The sequence below is a fragment of the Schistocerca piceifrons genome, chromosome 3, assembly GCF_021461385.2.
Source record: "Schistocerca piceifrons isolate TAMUIC-IGC-003096 chromosome 3, iqSchPice1.1, whole genome shotgun sequence".
Taxonomy (NCBI): domain Eukaryota; kingdom Metazoa; phylum Arthropoda; class Insecta; order Orthoptera; family Acrididae; genus Schistocerca; species Schistocerca piceifrons.
The window spans coordinates 85,646,383-85,669,785 of NC_060140.1; the positions used below are offsets into that span (position 1 = coordinate 85,646,383).

A 23,403-nucleotide genomic window follows, 5' to 3' on the forward strand; every position below is an offset into this window, starting at 1 on the left:
TGTTTCCCTCTATTATATATAATAGAGGGAAACATTCCACGTGGGAAAAATTACAAATAAAAATAAAGATGAGGTGACTTACCGAACGAAAGCGCTGGCAGGTCGATAGACACACAAACAAACACAAACATACACACAAAATTCTAACTTTCGCAACCAACGGTTGCCTCATCAGGAAAGAGGCAACCGTTGGTTGCGAAAGCTAGAATTTTGTGTGTATGTTTGTGTTTGTTTGTGTGTCTATCGACCTGCCAGCGCTTTCGTTCTGTTTAGTACAGTCAACAGACGCACATAAAAGTAAAAGTGATGCACTAATCTTGCCCTCACAATGGGTGGGTCCATCTCATCCTGGGATCTGAATGAATAACCTGACCATCCTTTTTAACCTTCCCAACCTCTCTCTCTCTCTCCTTCCCAAGAAATGATCTATTAGTTCTGAAAGCTAAGATAGTGTCATGTATGTTTAAACTTGTGTATTGTTAGTGAAATATTTTCCTCCTATAGGTAAGTAGTGGCAACCTATTCTCTCTAGTAAATATATCTTTTCTGTCATTCTGTGTGAATTATGATTTTTTTAAGGTCTGCTTCTACAGTTAAATGTTATTCAGTTGCAGAGATGGACCTGACATGCATTTTTCAAATATGCTGAAATTCCTTTTCCTTTACTTTTATTTACCAGTTCAGTAACTGATAGAAGAAGACTAAAGCGAGAGTGCGACTAGAATTAATTGAATGTTAAATGAAGACATAAGCTTTGTATTAAAGGTACCAGCATAGAAGTGATATTGGGAAGATGACTTTGCAGTCCTCAAGTTAAGGCCAAATACCAGTGGTCTCACGGGGTGATTGAGTGTGCAGTTTTAAATTGCCTTTATAGCGTTAAGAAATTCAGAATTTGCTTTGCTAAATGTGTTACTGTAAGTAATTATACAAAATTTCCACTGTACAGTTCAGTAATGAAATCTGCGCTTTGGTTTGCAGTTCAAGTCGAAGTTCCAGTCATTCCAGCTACAGTTCTTACAGTCGCGATTCACGGTCCGGGTCCCGTTCGAAGTCCAAGTCCGTGTCGCGGTCCAGGTCCCGCTCCAGATCTCGCACACCTCATTCTCGATCTAGCTCGAGGACACCCCTGTCCCGTGCACGGAGGAAAGCCAATCGACCTCTCGTTCCTACTGCACGCACCACAACTGCGGCCGCTGCAGCTGCAGCCGCTGCTGCTGCTGCTACTGCTGCTGCATCTGCCAACAATGATGCACCTCGTTCACCCCCTGCCTCTCCTCGCAAGCCCTCCTCTAAGACATCAGCAGCAGAACCACGATCATTCGTCAAGACTGGTAAGTTTTGGCAGAGTATGATTTGCATTTGTTATGGTGATCCTTTTTTCAAATTTCTCAATTGTATATACAGCCCTTTGTGGAGGAAAATGCATGATAACACTGTTAACTTCTTCCAAGTTAGTGACTGGTTACTTCTGAAGTAAAATGTTTATTCAGCATGCAAGTTGATGTAGCAGTTGCAGTTTAGAAGTTCCTCAATGAATCTCCCAATACTGTCAATAATAAAAACGAACACATAAGGAGTCACTTTCTCGTTTCCAATATTGTCATTACTTGGGCAAAATGTTAATAAACACACTCAACTAAATAACACTTCTTATGAACTGACAATTTGTAAACATGGAATGGATGAAAACATGACCTGGGCGCAGATGTGTGCTTTGTAAGTCACTTAAACTAGAGGCAAGAATGAGAAATTTGAGTGTGATTTAAAATTTTAATTTACAATAAAATGTAATGTGGAATTAAGTTGACCTTTTGAACTATTGAGATTGTGCACCCACCTGACTTCGAGAAGATTGGTTATAACTGAAAGATGGCACTAAAGTTAGTGATCTGGTACAGTTGTAATAAGTGAAATACTATTATTCGATATGGGCAAGACTGCAACATAGTTCTGCGCGCATGCTATAGAAGCCTCTGATCGACTCGTAGCACATTGGCTGGTGAGGCAAGCCTCACCTCCTTTTCCCACAGCAGCCAGCTTACAGCTTGTAAAAGGAATGGGCGTGTAATAGGTTAATGTGTCACAGAAGTCACACAAAAAGTTTATGGTGAGTCGCTGCAAGGACCAGGTACAGCACACAACATTGCACACTGATCAACAGTATATTCACAACGCCTGCTTATTGTTAAGGCGCACAATATTGTTACATACCTTACATTGGCAGCAACTGTAAACATTCCAGAGCAGCAAGATGTCATCCAGCTTCCACCAATCACAGAGAGCCAAGTAAAAATGCGTGATTAGTAAGTGGATTAAGGATGCAAGAGACCCACTGTTGTTTAACAGCAGAATTTGCAAAACACAGAGGAAGCAGAGGCTGTTCCACTTTTGATTCAAAAGAACGTGCAAATGACGACAGACTAAAGTTAGAAGAAATTCTAGCATCTGCAAAAAGATTGATGTGTGAAACAGTCAACAATTACCACCGTCATTCCTAAGCAGAAGATCTTCCTGAGTAGGCCTGCCCAAGAAAATTTTGGTCCTCTGTAGTATCGTTAAGTGGGTCGAAGGCTTCTTTCCAGTCACTTGTTGACCAGTCTGGTGTGGCAATAGAAGATAGCAAGAGGAAAGTTGGAGTTCTAAATTTCACATTTAAGAAATCAGTCACACACGAGAATCATACAAACTTACCGTTGTTTGACATTGGACTCCAGTATGGAGGATATAGTAATAGGCATCCCTAGTCGAAAGAAACAACTGAAATATTTGGAAGCAAATAAGTCACCAGGCCCAGATGGAATCCCAAATTGATTAAGCTTCTGTTCAAGAGGGAGGCGAGCATAGGTTAGAAAGCATTGTTTGTGAAAAACTAATCTTTTCCTTTTCTCACATGATATCCTGCAACCTATGAGTGAAGAGTAACAGGTAGATTCTGTATTCTTAGATGCCTGAAAAGCATTGTACACCATGCCCCATTGCTGACAGTTAACCAAGGTACAAGCATATGGAATAGGTCCCAGATATGTGAGTGGCAGGAAGACTCCTTAAATAACAGGACCCAGTACATTGTCATCAACAGTGAGTGTTCACCAGAGATAAGGGTATCATCAAAACAGCCCCAGGGAAGTGTGATAGGACTGCTGTTATTTTTTATATACATAAATGATCTGGAGGACATGGTGAGCAGTAATTGACGACTGTTTGCTGATGATGCTATTGTGTACAGGAAGTTGTCGTTGTTGTTGTTGTTGGAGGATAGATGATGACTTAGACAAAATTTTTAGTTGGTGTGATGAATGGCAGTTTGCTCTAAATGTAGAAAAATATAAGAATACAGCATTAGTAGTGTACTGCTTGACAGTCAGATAGATTAAATGTATATGTGCAATTTCGCAGAGCATTATGGAATTGAATGACCATGTAAGAATTGTAGTAGGGAAGGAAAAATGGTTGACTTTGGGGAGAATTTTAAGAAAATGTAGTTCATCTTCAAGGATACTACATACAGGACACTAGTACAACCCATTCTTGAGTATTGCTAATGTGTTTTGGATCCACACCAGATTGGAAGACACCAAAGCATTTCAGAGGCAGGCTGACAGGTGTGGTAGCAGTAGGTTTGAAAAAAATGCAAGTATTACAGGGATTGATTTGGGAACTCAATTGGGAATCCCTGGAAGGAAAACAACGTTCTTTCCAAGGAACATCGTTAAGAGATTTTAGAGAACTGGCATTTGAAGGTGGCCGCAGAACAGTTCTGGTGCTGCCAGTGCACACTTCGTGTTAGGACCATGGAAGCACATGGACAGTTGTTTTTTCCTCACTCTATTTTAGAGTTGAGCAGGAAACGAAACAGTAGTGGTGGTACAGGGTATGCTCCAGCTTGCACTGGATGGTGGCTTGTGGAGTATGGTTGAAGATGTAGATGTAGACCCTGAATGAAATTCCACTCTGCAACAGAATGTGTGTCGATTGAGAAGAGGTAGTGCCTGAAGTAAAGCTGTGAGGACAGTTTGTGATTCATGTGCTTGGATAGCTCAGCTGATACAGCACTTATCCATGAAAGGAAAATGTCTGAGGATTGAGTCTCAGTCTTACACACAGTTTTGATCTTCGAGAAGTCTCTGAATTATAGACAATGAAGGTGTCTCAGACAGAAAAATGAAAGTTACCTCAGAATTAAACAAAGCATGGGAATCATTAAAGTCTACGTACCAATACTGTGTGCTCACATTCTGAGACAAGTTAGAAGACTGCTACATTGAATGTAGAGAGATTTATACTTGACAACAGGTACTGCTACAAGCTGATAATACAGTGGGATGGGAGATTTTTATGTGAAAGTAGACATAAAAATAGAGATGCACCAGTGAGAAACTTTTAGTAAGATAGCTGAAATTAAAGGTCATACATTAGATGGATTTGTTGTTGTACTTCCTCAGTAGGAAACAGAGTGAAAATGGGTTTGACAATGAACCAAGTGGAACTAAAACTGTAATTGTTGCAGTAACACAGATTCCATGCCTAAATTACAGGGGGGCTATGAAAAAAGTGGCAGTGTAATATACAGGGTGATTATAATTAAAGTTAAATGTTCAAAACGCTTTAGAAATAACACCATTGTTCAGAATGACATCAAACTGTAATGGAATATTATTGGAGAAGGGGGAAAAGTATGAAAAAGAAGAAAAAAATTATTGTGAAAATTGATCAGTAGATGGCACTGTATATGTCAGAATACATAAATGAAAACACCTGTCGTGCACATAACCCATTGAAGTTGGTATAAACACGCCGGTACATGGCTTTTCCTCCTTTCGTGTCTGTGATGTTCACCAAGACTGTCTCAATGCAGGATTGTGCTTTACTTGTAAAGCTGTATTACATGAATGATGACTGTGCACACGTCACTCTGCAGAAGTTCCGGAGACTGAAGGATTTGAAAAAGACGTTGGTTCAATGACTGCTGTGAGTCTGGAGAAAATGATTCGGAAATTCGAAAAAACGGGTTCTTTTGGTGTGCAACCTGGTAGAGGGAGGAAACATATTGATTTGACATCAGTGGAAGCAGTGGCCACAGCAGTGCAGGAGGAGTCGAGTGGTGGTGTGCAAACGTGTGGTGCACAGAGAATTGCCTGAATATTGGACATACCCATGAGCACAGTGCTTAAAATCCTACAAAACATCCTTCTTTTGTATCCATTCAAAATTACTCATGTGCACGAGTTGCTCCCTGTTGACCCGACAGCAAGAGAGACCTTTTCTTTAGAATTTCTTGCTCGCGTGGAAGTGGACAATGATTGGCTGTGGAAGATTTTGTGGACAGACAAAGTCCCACTTCCATCTGACCGGATATGTCAATACACAGAATTGTCAAATAAGGGCAACAGAAAATTGGCACGCAAATCAACCAGCACCACTTCATCCTGAAAAGGTCACTTATGGCATCATTTATTATAGGACCATATTTTTTCGAAGAGGGTGGTACTTCCGGTTCTATTACCCATACTGTCACTGGTAAGCACTATGAGTGTCTTCTGCACAGCCACATCATTCCACAGTGTGAATGTGTGGAGGGGATCATTTTTATGCAAGATGGCGCACCTCCGCACATTGCAAATCCAGCAGCTCCTGAAGTGCCATTTTGGAAATGGTAGAATTATCAGCCGACATTTCCATACAGCCATCCTGATCACCTGGTCTTAATCCATGTAACTTCTGGCTGCGGGGCTATCTGAAGGATGTTGTGTTCAGTGTTCCGATTGCGATCTTAGCTGCATTGAAGGCATGCATTGCACAACACATTCTGAATTTGACCCCAGAAACACTTCGATCAGTTGTGGAACATGCTGTTTCTCGATTTCAACTTGTTGCAGAAAACGGCGGGGAGCATATTGAACATGTTTGCAACAGCCACACGGAAATTAATAATCCGATTTGATTTTGATCGATGCTTTTTTATGCGGTTTATGGCCTCAGGACAATTAAAAACAGATTTTTTCCCATCTGATGTGATATGTCTTTTCCGTGGTGGATGGGCTTACATAACTAACAGTGTCACACCTGTACACCCATACACAATGAGTACTACTGTTTCTTTAAAAGTCAAACGTACACCTTCGGCATTGTTGTATGATTCATTTGTCTTTTGTACTCGACCACTATTAAATTATAATGCTTACAGCGCCAGCTATTGCTTCATTTTGTAACTATTTTTCTTCTGTCATAAGTTTTCTGCTTTCTCCAATAATATTCCGTTGCAATTTGATGTCGTTCTGGCCAGTGGTGTTATTTCTACACTGGTTTGAAAGTTTAACTTTAATTATAATTATCCTTTTTATAATTTTTCCAACAGGAAATAGATGTAATATAATTGGAAATCTACTCACCAAATAGTGGCAGAAGCAAACCTCTATAAAACTTAAAGAAATTTGCAAGCTTTTGCAGCTTATTATATTCAGATAGAACTTGAATTTGAATTGTATCTACTGTTAAAAGTACACAAATTTTATAACACAGCATATGTGGTTTACAAAGTTGATTTATCCCATGTCATACAAAACTGTTTTGCGTGATACTAAAATAGTATTACACTTCTCTCCCCAGCCAAGCCACTTGCATCAACAGTTACTCAGTCAGAGAAAAAGGCAGCTAATGAAAGGGTACTCCTGATGAATCCGCCAGCTCCCAGCCCTCGCAAGCCGAAGGAAGTAAGACCACCTTCGCCTGGAATGAGGAGTAAATCTGCACAGAATCCTCCAGCACCTGTTCCAAATACAGTGTAAGCTATTTTTTGTTTTAAGCATTATGCTGCACAGTTATCTCAGCGTTGATAATCTCATTGAAACTAGAATGGTTTTCATGATATAGACTTAGAAAGGAAATTAATGTACTTCAGTGCAAATACTTTTTTTTCAGCCTGAGGAAAGAAAACTATCTCTCATATACATCTACATCTATTTCCCTAAAATCAGCGTACGGCGTTTAGTAATGGCAAACCAATATCATCCCCACCCTTCCCTCATTTACAGATGGTATATTTGAAGATAGACTATTGGTGCTTCTCTGTACAAACCTGGATTTTTTTCTATTTTTACTCTCGTTATCCCTGTACAAGATGTACGCTAGCCTTGTTTTTGTACGGGACCTCTTGGAGTTCAGAGAGTAAAGCATTCTACAATGTGCAGTGACTTTCTTAAAGAGCCTCCCAATGGATTTTTTGGGAGTATTTCCGTAGTGACTTATAAGAAAACTAGCCAGTATGGTGTTGTGTGAGAAAAGTACTTTATTGCAATGTTGATGTACAGGTAATGGAATTTATTTAATAATACTATTAATTTTCTTGTCAATAGCTTGACACGTCATTGTAAAGTAAGTCAAAGACCATGAAACAGTAAGTACTGGTGCTATACTTCATTGTAACTTTGATTTAATTTGCATGTTTTCATGAGATTTTGAAATAATTTTTTGTGTATGATGTTGAAAGAAAAAAATCTTGAGAGAATGACTGAGTAATGTAACTTAGTAGACTGTCACGAACTATTGCTGCCTGGTACAGCGCATTTGGTTGCTTTGACCCATTTATAAAATTACATTTCCAAGCCATATTTACTATTACCTTTCCCATGTTAGTGAAAAGTATGCACTGAATACTGTAATTTTTTTAAAAAAAATTAAGGGTTCATTCATCTTTTTTCCCCCCTTATAACCAGTTTAATGGAGGCTGCCTGTAGCCTTCTGTAAATAATAGTGGCGACATGGTTGACACAATCTACTGAAACATGGTGGCCTTCTGTAAATAACAGTGGCTGACATGGTTGACACAATCTACTGAATCGTGGTAGGTAATTATTAGTTGGCTTTTCAAGAATTTTATGTAGTATGTGGTTGTATTTTAATAAAATACTTGAATCTTTAAGTAGTGGGTTATTAGGCTTTTCTCTGGCTTCTAGTCATCATTGTCATCATCTGTAGCAGCTGCAATTTGATGTCCACTGTTGTATTAACACCTCATTCAGACTTTGTGTACTCTGGCTTCAGCTATAAATATTTATGTAGTTTCTGTATATTTTCTAATATTGTCTAACCCCTTTCAACAAAGTCATTTTCCTTGGCTTTTCCTACATCTTGAATGGTTTTCAGTTTCATTTTCAGTTTTGGCCATCCTAGTTTAGACAAACAGAAAAGTCTTTCTTTTGTATTTCTACAGTGACTGTGTGGTTTATTTGTAAGCAAGAGGGAATAACAGAGATGCCTAATGTGATAAATTCTGTCTAGGTCACTAGTAATGATTTGACCATATCCAAGCAAATACCATTGTTTCAGAGGAGCAAATCACTCTGTGGTTGTTGTTCATAACAAGTTTTAAATGATGGATGCAGCACTGTAATATTTAGCTCAACACTTCTACACATTTATTGTCACTCATAATCATATGATTATCAGCTTGTCTGTAAGAATTCCTGAAGTATATTAATCACAGATCAGTAATTCCACTACATGATGGAGTATTGTGACAATGGCAATATAATTTCAGTGAATATCCAGTCTCCAGTTCTTTGAACGACACATAATAAGACATTTTACTCGCAGATGTTGTAAGTTGGCAGCTAAAACAAGGACAGCCCAATGAACTTTCACAAAGGTATTTATTATGATGGCTGCCATTTAGTTGTGAACACTTTGACTGTTGGGTGCTGACTGTGACACTGAGATGTTATCGTAACAATTACTAACTGTAGTCTGTGGCATTGCCTGTTACTCACACTTAGACACGCATAAGAACAAATTTCAAAATATGGATGTACACATTGGTTATTGTACAAAAGAGAGTAAACTTACAGGATACACAATTAAATGGACAACATAGTGAATCTTTTTAACTAAGGTTAGTATAATGAGGGGAAAAAACTATGTTGTGACTACAGCATATACTTCCACAGGTTCTTAGTTTTCCTAATTTTTTTAATATATCAATGAACACATTGTTGTGATAACCAAAGATATTCTCTAGGTTGAAAAATTAGGGCAATAAAATCAGGAGAGTAGTTATTGGAATTAAATGTGCTTAAAGGTCAAAATAACAGAAGTATTTTTTGGTAGGTAGAAACATTAATTCTGGATAACTTTTCAGGAAAAGCAAAATGTTTACTTGGATAAGGAAAATTAGAGATTTCAAATGAGCTATGTCACTTTGGAGATTAATAGTCATTAGCTGATGACATTCTTACAAGCACATGGTTTTTTTATTGTAGTAAATTACAGTTTTCTCTTAAAGTGTTTTATGGTTAATAAGGTATATCAACACAGCTCAAATAAACTGTTGCATAAAGAATATTAATGAAATATTGGCTACATCTACATCCTTACTTCACAAGCCACCTGATGGTGTGGCGGAGGGTACCTTGACCACCCCTATTGTTTTCCCCTTCTATTCCAGTCTTGTATTGTTCATGGAAAGAAAGATTGTCAGTATGCCTGTGTGTGGGCTTTAATCTCTCTGATTTTATCCTCATGGTCTCTTCGCAAGATATACGTAGGAGGGAGCAATATACTACTTGACTCGTCGGTGAATGTATGTTCTCGAAACTTCAACTAAAGTGCATACCGAGCTACTGAGCATCTCTGTTGCAGAGTCTTCCACTGGAGTTTATCTATCATCTCCGTAACGCTTTCGCAATTACTAAATGATCCTGTAACGAAGGGCGCTGCTCTCTGTTGGATCTTCTCTGTCTCTTCTATCAATTCTATCAACCCTATCTGGTAAAGATCCCACACCGGTGAGCAGTATTCAAGCAGTGGGCAAACAATTGTACTGTAACCTACTTCCTTTGTTTTCAGACTGCATTTCCTTAGGATTCTTCCAATGAATCTCAGTCTGGCATCTGCTTTACCGATGATTAATTTTATATGGTCATTCCATTTTAAAGTTAGATAAGAATTTGAATATTTTAAGTAAATTGGTATATAGTTATCATCAGAATAACAGAGAGAAAGAAAAAGATTATGTAAATAATGAGTAGAATTGTAGCAAGTGGAAGCACCACCGCCTAGCTACATTTCAAGAACAGAACTGTTGTGGCTTAATTGGCTGGTGATGTGATACAATTACAGTAACTGCCAATTTGTTTGAGGACTAACAAGAACCCTAGTGCGATATAATGGATTGGGAAAAAATGCCAGAAAAATATTTGCAGTTTTAATTAACAGTGATCCATCAAAGTGTTGGTATGGGTGAAAGTTATTCTGTTGCTACATTATACTTTGTGCAACATTTTATTTGCTAAAGTAGAATATGATGAAAAAAGAATCACTTGAGAAACGTTGCTGATGATGTTTGATACAGAAGGTTAGAGATTGTGGTGGCATAGAAGAAACAGTGCAGGTGATACATGGGTATCTGTCAGTGAATTGATGCAATGTTTTTCTTTTCTTTATTTTATTTTATTTATTTTTTCTTAAAGGAAGGGAATGTATAGATGTTGGTGTTGTCTTTATGGTTCTGAAAATGCTGCCATTACTTGGATATTATTGATTTTTGTGTGTTATACAGGGTGAGGCAGTGAAACGGCACGATTTCGATAGTGGTTGTCGGGCGCGGAGGGGGGTTGCGAGAGTGGGGGAAGTGACCTTGGGCGTCTAGAGTGGTGGAAGTTTCAGTAGCCATGGAGCGTTGGTCGAGTGCGCAACGTGCATATGCCGTAAAGGCATATTACAAAAACGCGGATAGTGTGGTTGGTGCTCAATGCGCCTTTCGTCGTGAATTCAACCTGCCGCCACGGGCTCCCGTGCCATCAAGGAAAGCCATTCTCCTTTGGGTTAAAACCTTTGAAGCTACTGCTAGCACAACAAAGAAAAGAGGCGGCAGCACAAAAACAATCCGGACACCCGAGAACATTAATCGTGTGCGCGAAGCGTTGGGACGAAGTCCGCGAAAATCCGCGAGACGGCACAGCGCAGAACTTGGTCTCAGCAATCGATCAGTAAGACGGATTTTGAAGAGTAACCTTCACTATCATCCATACAAAATTCAGGTAGTGCAAGCCCTTAAACCTAATGACTACAATAACTGTATACGCTTTTGCCAGTCAATGCTTAACGTTATTGAACGAAATGAAGAAAGAGTGCATAACTTATGGATGAGTGATGAAGCCCACTTTCATCTTAGTGGGTACGTAAATAAGCAAAACTTCAGATATTGGTCCTCAGATAACCCGCACGAACTTCATGAAAAACCTCTCCATTCTGAAAAAGTAACAGTCTGGTGCGCAATGTCATCTCGTGGAATCGTGGGGCCCTATTTTTTTTAAGATGAAGATGGCAACACAGTGACGGTAAACTCTGGACGTTATGCTGACATGTTGACCATTTTTGGTCTGCCTGGAATTGATCGACATGATCCAGATGCTGAAACACTCTTCCAGCAAGATGGTGCAACAAGCCATACTGCTAATGTCTCAATGGAATTGCTCAGACTTGCATTTCCACGACGTCTAATCAGCAGGAATGGCGATTTCCCCTGGCCTGCCCGTTCACCAGATCTGACGGCACCAGACTTTTTTCTTTGGGGCTACCTCAAGTGCAAAGTCTTCCAGGAAAATCCACCAAGAACAAAAGAAGACCTGAAGGAGCGAATTCGACAGGAAATTAACAACATTCCAGTACAGATGCTACGAAACGTCATGGGACAATTTCATCTCAGGCTTAGACAATGTGTGCAAAACCAAGGACGACACCTCACTGACACCATATTTAAAAAATGATTGTTTTTAAGTTAAATCTTTAATTTCCACTCTTGTACTTGAGATCCATGTTCAACTATTATGATTTTACTTGTAAATAAATCTTTGGTGGTTTTACAAAATCGTGCCGTTTCACTGCCTCACCCTGTATCTTGTGCATGTAACACACTGATCCACTTTTGAAATACAAATGTCATGTTTCAGTCCTCCTCGCATTCCTGCTGTCTCCAAATTAGCAATGGATCGTTCCAAAATTGTTTTGGCTGCTGCAATGTCTAATAAAGAAAAGCAACGTTCACGATCTCGATCAAGGTCAAGGTCGAGGTCGAGGTCATCACGATCTTCATCTGGCTCAGATTCAAGTGGTTCCAGCAGTGATTCATCAGGTTCCAGCTATTCTTCATCTTCAAGCAGCAGGGAACCTTCACCAAAAGGTACAGTTTTGTGTTGGTTTAGATTGTGTATGTGGTTGCAATTTCAGTATTTTTATCAGATTCAGTATTAGAAAGAGATTTAAATAACTGATGCAAATAAATCTGCAGAAATGAAATGCTCAGTTTTTGTATTATTAGTGCAGTGTGAAACATAAATGTCTTCAACCTGAATTTCCGTAGATATGTATTGTGTGTTGTTGGGTAACAGTCATACTAAGTTTTTGGAATATTTTATTTCACTTACAATCATAATACAAACAGCAGAATTGGAACAACATTTATGGCTGCTGTATTCAAAGTTTGAGAACCAGTGGAAGGAAGTAAGTTTTTGTAAATTATTAATTCAGTATGAACCATCAGTACCTTACCTACATCAGTAATTTTCAAAAATTTACAAATATCAGTAAGTTATTCTGAAGTGCAAGAATTTAGCATTATGCCTCAGCTACTGGGGCAAATGTGGTTTCTTCTTCTTGTATTCACAACTGTTTAATTAATGTCCCACAACTTGCAAGAATTTTGAAATGTTAACCCTTTCACAGCTACAGATGTGCTTGCATAGGCCTTGTAGAGTGCTGTGTTGTTATTGCCAAAGCTGACTGACTGCTCCATAACCCGACCGTAGGAGACCCTTTCCTGCCTGCTAAATTACCTGAGTTGGCCTCCTGGCCCATGCTGAATGTTTCAAATGTATCTTTTGAGCTAAACTTTGTGCAGTCCTTACATCTACCCTCTCCAGTTTGTCTCTGCTCTTGGTGCATGCTAGCAAAATCGTTCATTCACAAACAGTTTACAAGTGAATCAAGTGCTTGCATGGACACTCCCAGTATCCAGATATTTTTCAAGTATATAAATAAAATTAATTATTCTCAGCAAACTTTAAGAACCAAAAATAACGTTCTTGATTAGAAAATATTTCCTTTGTGTTGAAATAATTTGATTGCACCATAGAGAGATGACTGAGCATTTTTTTTACTAACTGAAGTACTTTCCTTTGCCTGCTTCCCCCTGTTGTGTTACCAATTTGTTTACAGCTTCCCTAACGAGAGAGAAGTGAAAATCTGTGAGTGCCATTTTTCACCTTGTTACCTACCTGTGGAGATCATGAGCGTTTATAAAGCACAAATCGCAGAACATGAAGGGGGGGGGGGGGGGAGAATGCCATTTCTCAGTCTTATGCACTGGTTCTACTGAGCTCAGTAACATGTCACAACACCCAACTGCCACCATACTCGAGTTGTGGTCTATGATATTTGGATTTTCTTGATATTATTGTTGTTATTATTAGCCAGTCTTCTCTGTATCAAACATTTGCATTGTGTTGTGTGTGGTCAACATTCACCGCTATCTTTGAACATACCACTAAAAAGCGAGTATCTTGTCACTTTAGATAAACTGTTTCTCCTCATTTCGACATTTGTTTTGCTAATCATAAGCTGTTGAGCTTATAATCTTACAAGTTTCATGCAATGGATCACCTCCATAGCAGTGAGTGAGAGTTTACTGCAGAGATGTTTCTGTTCTCTGCTGGGAAATATGTGCATGGTCTGACACAAAAGAAATTAGATTGCCTCTGAAAATTTGTGTATTTTCTGCATATATCACATTAGTAATTGTTACCTTCAAAGCTGAACCCATTTAATGACATACACAGAATATATCTGTGTGTATTCCTTCCACTGGTCAAAACATTTCTGTGTTTGGTTTTGTTAATTAGTTGTGCAAAGTATATGTCTAATATATCTATGAAAATAATCAATTTTTGGAAATATAATGTAGTTGAATAAATCAAAAATCTACTTACCAAGTGGTGGCAGGAGAACACACATGGAAGGGTATTGAAATCTGTAAGCTTTTGAAGACAGTGACTCCTTATTCTGACAGAAGGGGGGAAGGAAAAATACTTGTTGGGTTTAGGAAATGGGGAGAGTTTGGCAAAGTTGCCCAGAACCATCGGTCAGGGAAGACTTACCAAATGGGATGAGAAGAAAGATTGTTTGTTGGGGGACAGCACTAGATAATATTTGAAAATCTTAGAGCTTAGAGGGTAATAAACAAGAGAGTAATAAACAAGACAGAGATTACTGACAAAACATTGTGGGAGAGTTAAAATGAAACAGGCACCAAGGTCAAGACTGTCATGTAGTGGAGCATGCTCTGCAACAGGATACTGTATGTTACCATTATACACTCTATGTGAAAACTGTTCATCCTTTTATATTCACATGACTACCACCAAGTTATCAGGTGGGATAAATGGGCATAGGTAGAGGATGCATACTGGCAGCACACAACATTCTGTTGCAGAGCATGCTCTGCAACATCTCAGTCATGACCTCAGTGCCTGTTTCACCAAGTGTCATATCTGGACTCTTCCCCCAGGCATGAGTTTCTCAGAACTCCACAGGTGTGAACTGAGGTTACAGCAAGTCCTTGTGCTACCCACCTCACTTTAATTTAATTAATTTCTTCAGTCTCAACATTTCTTGTCAGCAACTGTCCTTTTCCTCACTCTTCTTTTATTTTCCTATATCTTTTATTTTCTGACCTGTGTATATTTCCCAACCCCCATCTCTACACCATACAGTGCAACTTAGCTTTCTTCTCTTATTAACTTGTGCACAATTTTTTGTCAATAAGTAGATGTCTGAAATAAACTGCTTAGCCATTGCCACTGAATTGATAGATGTTGATGAAATGTGTTGCAGTGTAAGGACATATTTTGGGATAGTGGAACAGCTGTATACTAATATGTCGCAATAAATATGAGGGCGATTCCCCAGAAGTGTAGGGAAAATCATGCATGGGTGTCAAAAAGTTTGCAAGTAACAGAGAGAGTTTTCAGCTGGTTGTACTGAAATACTCGACAAAGAAAGCAATAGTGGAGCAAATTACAACAAGTTGCGAAGATTGAGGAAATCATGCGTAATGTTTGTAGGATCACTCTGCACGCTCTCTGGATTTTGGTTCCTGAGTTTCCCAAAGCACTATCCACAGTATTTTAAAGGAAAAGTTACAAATTGGAAAATGTATGCAAGATGGGTACTCCATATGCTGACAGAATATCATAAACGGCAGTGAGTTGATTGTACCTTCAAATATCTTTGCTGCTTCGCATGCGTAAAGAACAACTTTTGGACTTAATTGTCGCAGGTGACGAAATCTGAGCATATCAATTTACACCTGATGCAAAACAACAGTCGCATAAGTGGCATCATCCAAAGCCGTGAAAATTCGAACAAAAACAGTCTGCTGCTAAAGTTGTGGTGGCAGTGTTTTGAGACCAGAAGGGAGGTACTATTGTTGACTTCCTGCTTGCTTGTACAATAATAAACGCTGACAGGTACTGGGAAACGCTGAAAAAAAATCAAAAGTGCAGTCCGAACTGAAGAAGAGGAACACCGAGCAAGGGCATAAGCATTCTCCATGACAGTGTGCGTGCACACTTCACCCGTGAAACTATCGATCTCCAAAATCCTTGGCTGGAACATCATTGCCCACCCACCATACAGTCTGGACTTGGTACCGAGCAACCGTATTCCCAAAGCTGAAGGAACATTTTTGTGGAAAGCAGTTCTGCTCCAACGATGAGGCGAAAGATGAGGTTCAGGGCTTCCTGAAAGACATGGTAGCAGGCTAGTATGACATCAACATTTTAAAACTGCCACAGTCTCTGCGAATACATGAACTGAAATGGCAATTGAGTAGTTGTATATTTAAAGATATAAGAACTCTTACTTCTGGGATTGCCTTCATAGATAGTAAGTAATGTGAAAAGTCTTCTTTCTTATGTACCGAGCTAGTATTTGTAAGTAACCTTAAGTTGTTCAGCACAAGCAGATTTGTTTTGGCTTTATGGCTTTTTTAAGGATGATAATCAGCAAGCCATTTGTGTTTAAAAATTGTTGAGTCACAGACTGCCATTCTGCGGTGATTGCCCATCTTACATCATCAGTGAAAATTGTAAATATCTATCCTTTCACTGCCGACTACACTCTAGCAGTGTGTCTGTATTGGTGTGTATATATTCTAACAGCACTAAGGTATGATATTTTTTCTTCTTGTCATATATTTATAAGCTATGAAGTCACTCTGAATCAACAAATTTGGCCTTGCAGAATTGTGTTCTCACAGTACGGCATTAAACTGCAGAAGTATGTTCAGAAAAAAGTCACTGCCTCCTCCTAAGAGCTTAAACTGAGCTATACTGTTCCTTAATTCAGGGAATTTACCACCCCTTAAATTTAAGTGAGCTTTCCAACCACGTCAGTCACGTTACAATTCATATTACCTTGTGAGGTGACAGTTGAATAGTGCTCTTGCATTTAGGGTGACAGGAGCCAAATTCTCTGTACCATCATCCACATTTAAGTTCTTGTAGTTTCCTGAAAAGGACACAGCTGATTTCCTTCTGTTTTCCTTTTGTTACTTTGACTGTAAAATAAGTGTAGCTGTAATAGGTGAATGCATGAATGTATTTTATTCTGTAATGATTTGAATTCTATTGATAATGTTGTATGTTGTTACATTTCATTTCTTTGTAGTCGTGCGGCCTCAGAAGCGTGTGGTAATAGATGAGAGAGAAAGACTTGCCCTTACACAGTCTTTGAAGGTTAAAGCAATGGATGCATTAAAGGTAAGAACTTCACTAGCTTGCCTTTATTAAGTCTCTGTATGAGAAATAAAGTGGAATCATTAGATTTACTTTTCTGAGCACACATTATTCATTTCATCTTTTATATAATGTGTATCTAGTGCAAAATTATACACTGTAATTAATTAAAAAGGGAAATATGCACAGATTATCTTTATGCACCTGTAATATTTGTAGTGAGTCATAATGTAACCTCATAGTGAATAACTATGGCATTAGTAATTCAGTAGGTAGTAAGCAAATGAGACAAGGAAAAAAAAGTAATCATTGTTTGGTAGAGACCAAATTACAGGAGCCACAGCTCTGACACCTCTTTAAAAAAAACTGCTATTACTGGGGTTGAGAGAGCTGTTGTATTTACATTGCATTGAAATGAGTATAGACAAGAGGTAATGATGAATAGTTCACACAACTTTGTCAAAGAGTGAAACATTGCTTGATCAAGGCAAGGTTGGCAACCAACAGATGCAATAGAGCGGAATAATTAAAACAGAGGCCATCAAGTACCAGACAACAACACACCATTCCTTTGTGCAATGGGTTTATTCCTACAGATAACCATTGTTTCGTCTGATTCTGGTACTAATTTGTCAGCAAAATCACCTTAGTGCTATTTTGCTAAAAACTAGTATATTCACCCATGACTCTGTAGAATACAGAAGACGTGTTATTGAAAGAAAAGCATTAACCTGTCACTTCATTATACTGTTTATTAACACTTACGGTACTGGGCCATAACAAGTGAGCCTATACCAAAAGGTTTGGGTGTTTTTATCATATGTCTGTAACTTTTAGGATCGTTCATATATAGTATTAACAATAACATTATTGAAAATCTACATTCATTAAACAAGATATGATAACCTCATTTTTGAAAAAGGAGAAAATCGTCAGAAGTTAATTTTCCAGAAACAGCCTGATTCTTTTGCAGGAAATAATTTAATAATGAAGCACACTGACCCACCAGGTTAGCCGAGAGCGCTAATGCGCTCTTTCCTGGACTTGGGTAGGTGCGCTGGCCCCAGATCAAATCCGCCCAGCAGATTAATGACGTGTGCCGGTCAGTCTGGGTGGTTTTTAGGTGGTTTTCCACATCCCCCTAGATGAATACTGGGCTGGTCCCCACGTTCTGGTCCCCCACAACTTGCAGGCATTTGAAACACGTTTGCACTCTGTCATGATTTACACTAGACGCAGAAAGCTGGGGTACACTGATACTGTCCCGGGGGGTATGGCATGGCAGCAGGAAGGACATCCGGCCCCCCCTTCAAATTAACCTTGCCAGATCCGTTGTAACAACGCTGATCCTGCAAAACCTGTGGGATAAAGGCGTAAGCAAAAGAATAATAATTTAGACAAACACTGTGCTTCATTATTAATGTAGTATATAATCTCTTCTTGTGATATTTTAGGATATAATTTTCTGTTTGCATGATATATTTTAAAACACACTAATTTGCAAAGTAAAGCAAGCAGGGAAACTTTCAACTGTGATGCTTGTAAGCTCATTTGTCACAACCTGTGGGAAGTCTGTGATATCGTGATGTAGCTTTCCTTTGAGTCGCCTTTTTCCTCGCGGACGCAAGAAAAAGACGTAAGGCAAGGTGTCAGGCGAATATGGCGAATGTGGGGTGGCAATAACACAACGTCTGGGCAGATACGCAGTAACAGATAAAGCAGTATGGGGTCTTGCATTGTCACATAGTAAGAACCAATCCTGAGAACGCCACAAATCACGACGGTGATGTCGAATTGCTTGCTGCAAACATTTCAAGATTTCGATGTAAAGAGTTTGGTTCATTACAAGACCTGGACAAACATACTTATGCTGAACTAATCCTTTCGAACAATGTGATCAACATTGTCTTTGTTCGTTAGAATTATTTGAGGCTGGTGATCTAGGACTCTGCCATTCAGCACTTTGACTCTTCATATGAGTGTCATACTGGTAGTACCATCTATCAGAAATTTTGGATCAGTAGTTCAGCAGAAATTCTTTGCCTCTCGTCTTTCTGTTCGTCTGTTAGTGTGTGAGGGGTGAGTTTTGCATTAAGTTTATGTTTCCCTAAATATTTGCTTAAAATCTTGTGACACATCATATTTCAAAATAAGTTCTTCTGATAATGTACGTACAGATACATGATAGTCTTCTTACAATAACTGCCTTACGGGCTCCATGTTTGAGCTGGCATATGCTGTAGATGAGTGACCAGCCATGGGATTGTCTTGCACTGAATCTCTGCCTTCACAGAACCTTTTTTGCCACTCGAAAACTTGACATCTTGAAAAAGCCTTGCCTGAATATGCTTGCTGAATCGCTGTCCACATTTCACTTGGGATTTTTCAGAGCTTAACACAGAAATTAATGTTCACTCTTTGCTCACAACCAGCATCCCTTGTGTCACCATAACTAATGTGACAAGAACCCTAACAATGTGTTGATAAGCACTGCCCTGCTACACATTGAGTTTTTGTGGAAACATAGCCAAGGTTGTTTCAAGGACGCAACATACCAGGTAACATAAAAACAACATTTGTTCCATTTAAGTATTGCACACTAGAAATAAAAATGAAAAATAAAAAACTGTCCTGGAACTTTTATGACAAATGGAGTATGTTAATATCGGGTATACAGCCAGTGATCGTTCAACCTTCCTTAGTGTTAATATGGTGCCAAGTTCTCATTCTTGCTCTTGGTCTTCCACACTCTTCAGTCACGATATCTGGAGGAATAATGCCACTGGTCGCCTCTGAAGTGTTTAGGAAGATGCATTCCTGCTCTGATTTTATCACAAAAGTTGTATTTGCAAATGTAGTCTCTTCTGAATTACAAACTGAAAATTTATACAATAAAAATACTGGGTATTTAGTTATCAGTGTTCAGTACCTAAACTCTCCAACTTTATTATTATTATTTTTTTAACATAGTGCATGTGCACCTCAGACTCATCCATGACATCATTTTCTGAGAAATCAACATCAGTTTCTCCAGAACCCAAATATAATTCGTGATCTATTTCGGCATCGGTCAGACCACACCTCGTCAAATTGAGGCAACTGAATTGGAACAGTAAAAACTTGCTGCTGCAAAGACCAATGAAAAGAAAGAAATATCACACTTCTCCAGGATTGTCAATATGTGTACTACACTCTGTATTGGAAAGCCCAGATGAGTAGGAATGAAAAGAACACAGAAAAGAATGATTGGAAAAGAGTGTGATATTCTCTCTCTCTCTCTCTCTCTCTCTCTCTATATATATATATATATATATATATATATATATATAGAGAGAGAGAGAGAGAGAGAGAGAGAGAGAGAGAAATTCAAGCTTTCGCAACAAACTGTTGCCTCATCAGGAAAGAGGGAAGGAGAGGGAAAGATGAGAGGATGTGGGTTTTAAGGGAGAGGGTAAGGAGTCATTCCAATCCCTGGAGTGGAAAGACTTACCTTAGGGGGAAAAAAGGACAGGTATACACTCGCGCACACACACACACACACACACACACACATATCCATCCACACATACAGACACAAGCAGACATTTGTGTCTGTATGTGTGGATGGATATGTGTGTGCGTGCGAGTGTATACCCGTCCTTTTTTCCCCCTAAGGTAAGTCTTTCCACTCCAGGGATTGGAATGACTCTTTACCCTCACCCTTAAAACCCACTTCCTTTCGTCTTTCCCTCTCCTTCCCTCTTTCCTGATGAGGCAACAGTTTGTTGCGAAAGCTTGAATTTTGTGTGTATGTTTGTGTTTGTTTGTGTGTCTATCGACCTGCCAGCACTTTTGTTTGATAAGTCTCATCATCTTTGTTTTATATATATATATATATATCATCCCCACTCCACCAAGAGTGTCTTTTCGCCGTCCACCTAACCTTCGTAACCTCTTAGTTCATCTCTATGAAATCCCCAAACCACCTTCCCTACCCTCTGGCTCCTACCGTTGTAACTGCCCCCGGTGTAAAACCTGTCCCATGCACCCTCCCACCACCACCTACTCCAGTCCTGTAACCCGGAGGGTGTACACGATCAAAGGCAGAGCCACGTGTGAAAGCACGCACGTGATTTACCAACTGACCTGCCTACACTGTGACGCATTCTATGTGGGAATGACCAGAAACAAACTGTCCATTCGCATGAATGGACACAGGCAGACAGTGCTTGTTGGTAATGAGAATCACCCTGTGGCTAAACATGCCTTGGTGCACGGCCAGCACATCTTGGCACAGTGTTACACCGTCCGGGTTATCTGGATACTTCCCACTAACACCAACCTATCCGGACTCCGGAGATGGGAACTTGCTCTTCAATATATCCTCTCTTCCCGTTATCCACCAGGCCTCAATCTCCGCTAATTTCAAGTTGTCGCCACTCATACCTCACCTGTCATTCATCAACATCTTTGCCTCTGCACTTCCGCCTAGACTGACATCTCTGCCCAAACTCTTTGCCTCTGTATATGTCTGCTTGTGTCTGTATATGTGTGGATGGATTTGTGTGTGTGTGCGAGTGTATACCCGTCCTTTTGTCCCCCTAAGGTAAGTCTTTCCGCTCCCGGGGTTGGAATGATTCCTTACCTTCTCCCTTAAAACCCAAATCCTTTCGTCTTTCCCTCTCCTTCCCTCTTTCCTGACGAAGCAACCGTTGGTTGTTAAAGCTAGTATTTTGTGTGTATGTTTCTCTTTGTTTGTGTGTCTATCGACGTACCAGCGCTTTCGTTTGGCAAGTAACATCATCTTTGTTATTAGATATATTTTTCCCACGTGGAATGTTTCAACACAGATGATGTGACTTACCGAACGAAAGTGCTGGCAGGTCGATAGACTCACAAACAAACATACACACGAAATTCAAGCTTTCGCAACAAACTGTTGCCTGATCAGGAAAGAGGGAACGACGAAAGGATGTGGGTTTTAAGGGAGAGGGTAACGAATCATTCCAATCCTGGGAGCGGAAAGACTTACCTTAGGGGGAAAAAAGGACAGGTATACACTCGCGCGCGCCCACACACACACACACACACACACACACACACACACACACACCCATCCGCCCATACACAGACACAAGCAGACATTTGTAAAGGCAAAGAGTTTGGGCAGAGATGTCAGTCGAGGTGCAAGTACAGAGGCAAAGATGTTGTTGAAAGACAGGTGAGGTATGAGCGGCGGCAAATTGAAATTAGAAATTAGCGGAGATTGAGGCCTGGCAGATAACAAAAAGAGAGGATATACTGAAGGGCTAGATCCCATCTCCGGAGTTCTGACAGGTTGGTGTTAGTGGGAAGTATCCAGATAACCCAGACGGTGTAACACTGTGCCAAGATGTGCTGGCTGTGCACCAAGGCATGTTTAGCCACAGGGTGATCCTCATTACCAACAAACACTGTCTGCCTGTGTCCATTCATGCGAATGGACGGTTTGTTGCTGGTCATTCTCACATAGAAAGCTTCACAGTGTAGGCAGGTCAGTTGTTAAATCACGTGGGTGCTTTCACACGTGGCTCTGCCTTTCATCGTGTACACCTTCCGAGCTACAGGACTGGAGTAGGTGGTGGTGGGAGGGTGCATGGGACAGGTTTTACACCGGGGGTGGTTACAAGGGTAGGAGCCAGAGGATAGGGAAGGTGGTTTGGGGATTTCATAGGGATGAACTAAGAGGTTACTAAGGTTAGGTGGACGGCGGAAAGACACTCTTAGTGCAGTGGGGAGGATTTCATGAAGGATGGATCTCATTTCAGGGCAGGATTTGAGGAAGTCGTATCCCTGCTGGAGAGCCACATTCAGAGTCTGATCCAGTCCCGGAAAGTATCCTGTCACAAGTGGGGCACTTTTGTGGTTCTTGTGTGGGAGGTTCTGGGTTTGAGGAGATGAGGAAGTGGCTCTGGTTATTTGCTTCTGTACCAGGTCGGGAGGGTAGTTGCAGGGTGCGAAAGATGTTTTCAGGTTGTTGGTGTAATGGTTCTGGGATTCCGGACTGGAGCAGATTCGTTTGCCACGAAGACCTAGGCTGTAGGGAAGGGACCGTTTGATGTGGAATGGGTGGCAGCTGTCATAATGGAGGTACTGTTGCTTGTTGGTGGGTTTGATGTGGACGGACGTGTGAAGCTGGCCATTGGACAGGTGGAGGTCAACGTCAAGGAAAGTGGCATGGGATTTGAAGTAGGACCAGGTGAATCTGATGGAACCAAAGGAGTTGAGGTTGGAGAGGAAATTCTGGAGTTCTTCTTCACTGTGAGTCCAGATCATGAAAATGTCATCAATAAATCTGTACCAAACTTTGTTTTGGCAGGCCTGGGTAACCAAGAAGGCTTCCTCTAAGTGACCCATGAATAGGTTGGCGTACGAGGGGGCCATCCTGGTACTCATGGCTGTTCACTTTAATTGTTAGTATTTATGGCCTTCAAAAGTGAAGAAGTTGAGGGTCAGGATGAAGCTGGCTAAGGTAATGAGGAAAGAGGTTTTAGGTAGGGTGGCAGGTGATGGGCGTGAAAGGAAGTGCTCCATTGCAGCGAGGCCCTGGACGTGCGGAATATTTGTGTATAAGGAAGTGGCATCAATGGTTACA

At 40.1% G+C, this 23,403-nt stretch overlaps 1 protein-coding gene across 6 annotated transcripts in view; it reads left to right on the top strand.

Annotated features, from left to right (window-relative positions):
• The window catches only part of LOC124787661 (zinc finger CCCH domain-containing protein 18-like), a 141,736-nt gene that overhangs the window by 79,703 nt on the left and 38,630 nt on the right, over nt 1-23,403 (top strand). For all 6 annotated transcript variants that reach the window (XM_047254465.1, XM_047254469.1, XM_047254464.1 and 3 more), the window contains 4 exons: nt 982-1,334; nt 6,610-6,784; nt 11,949-12,178; nt 16,723-16,814. In XM_047254465.1, the coding sequence (XP_047110421.1) occupies nt 982-1,334; nt 6,610-6,784; nt 11,949-12,178; nt 16,723-16,814 (850 nt within the window). The remainder of the gene's footprint in view (nt 1-981; nt 1,335-6,609; nt 6,785-11,948; nt 12,179-16,722; nt 16,815-23,403) is intronic.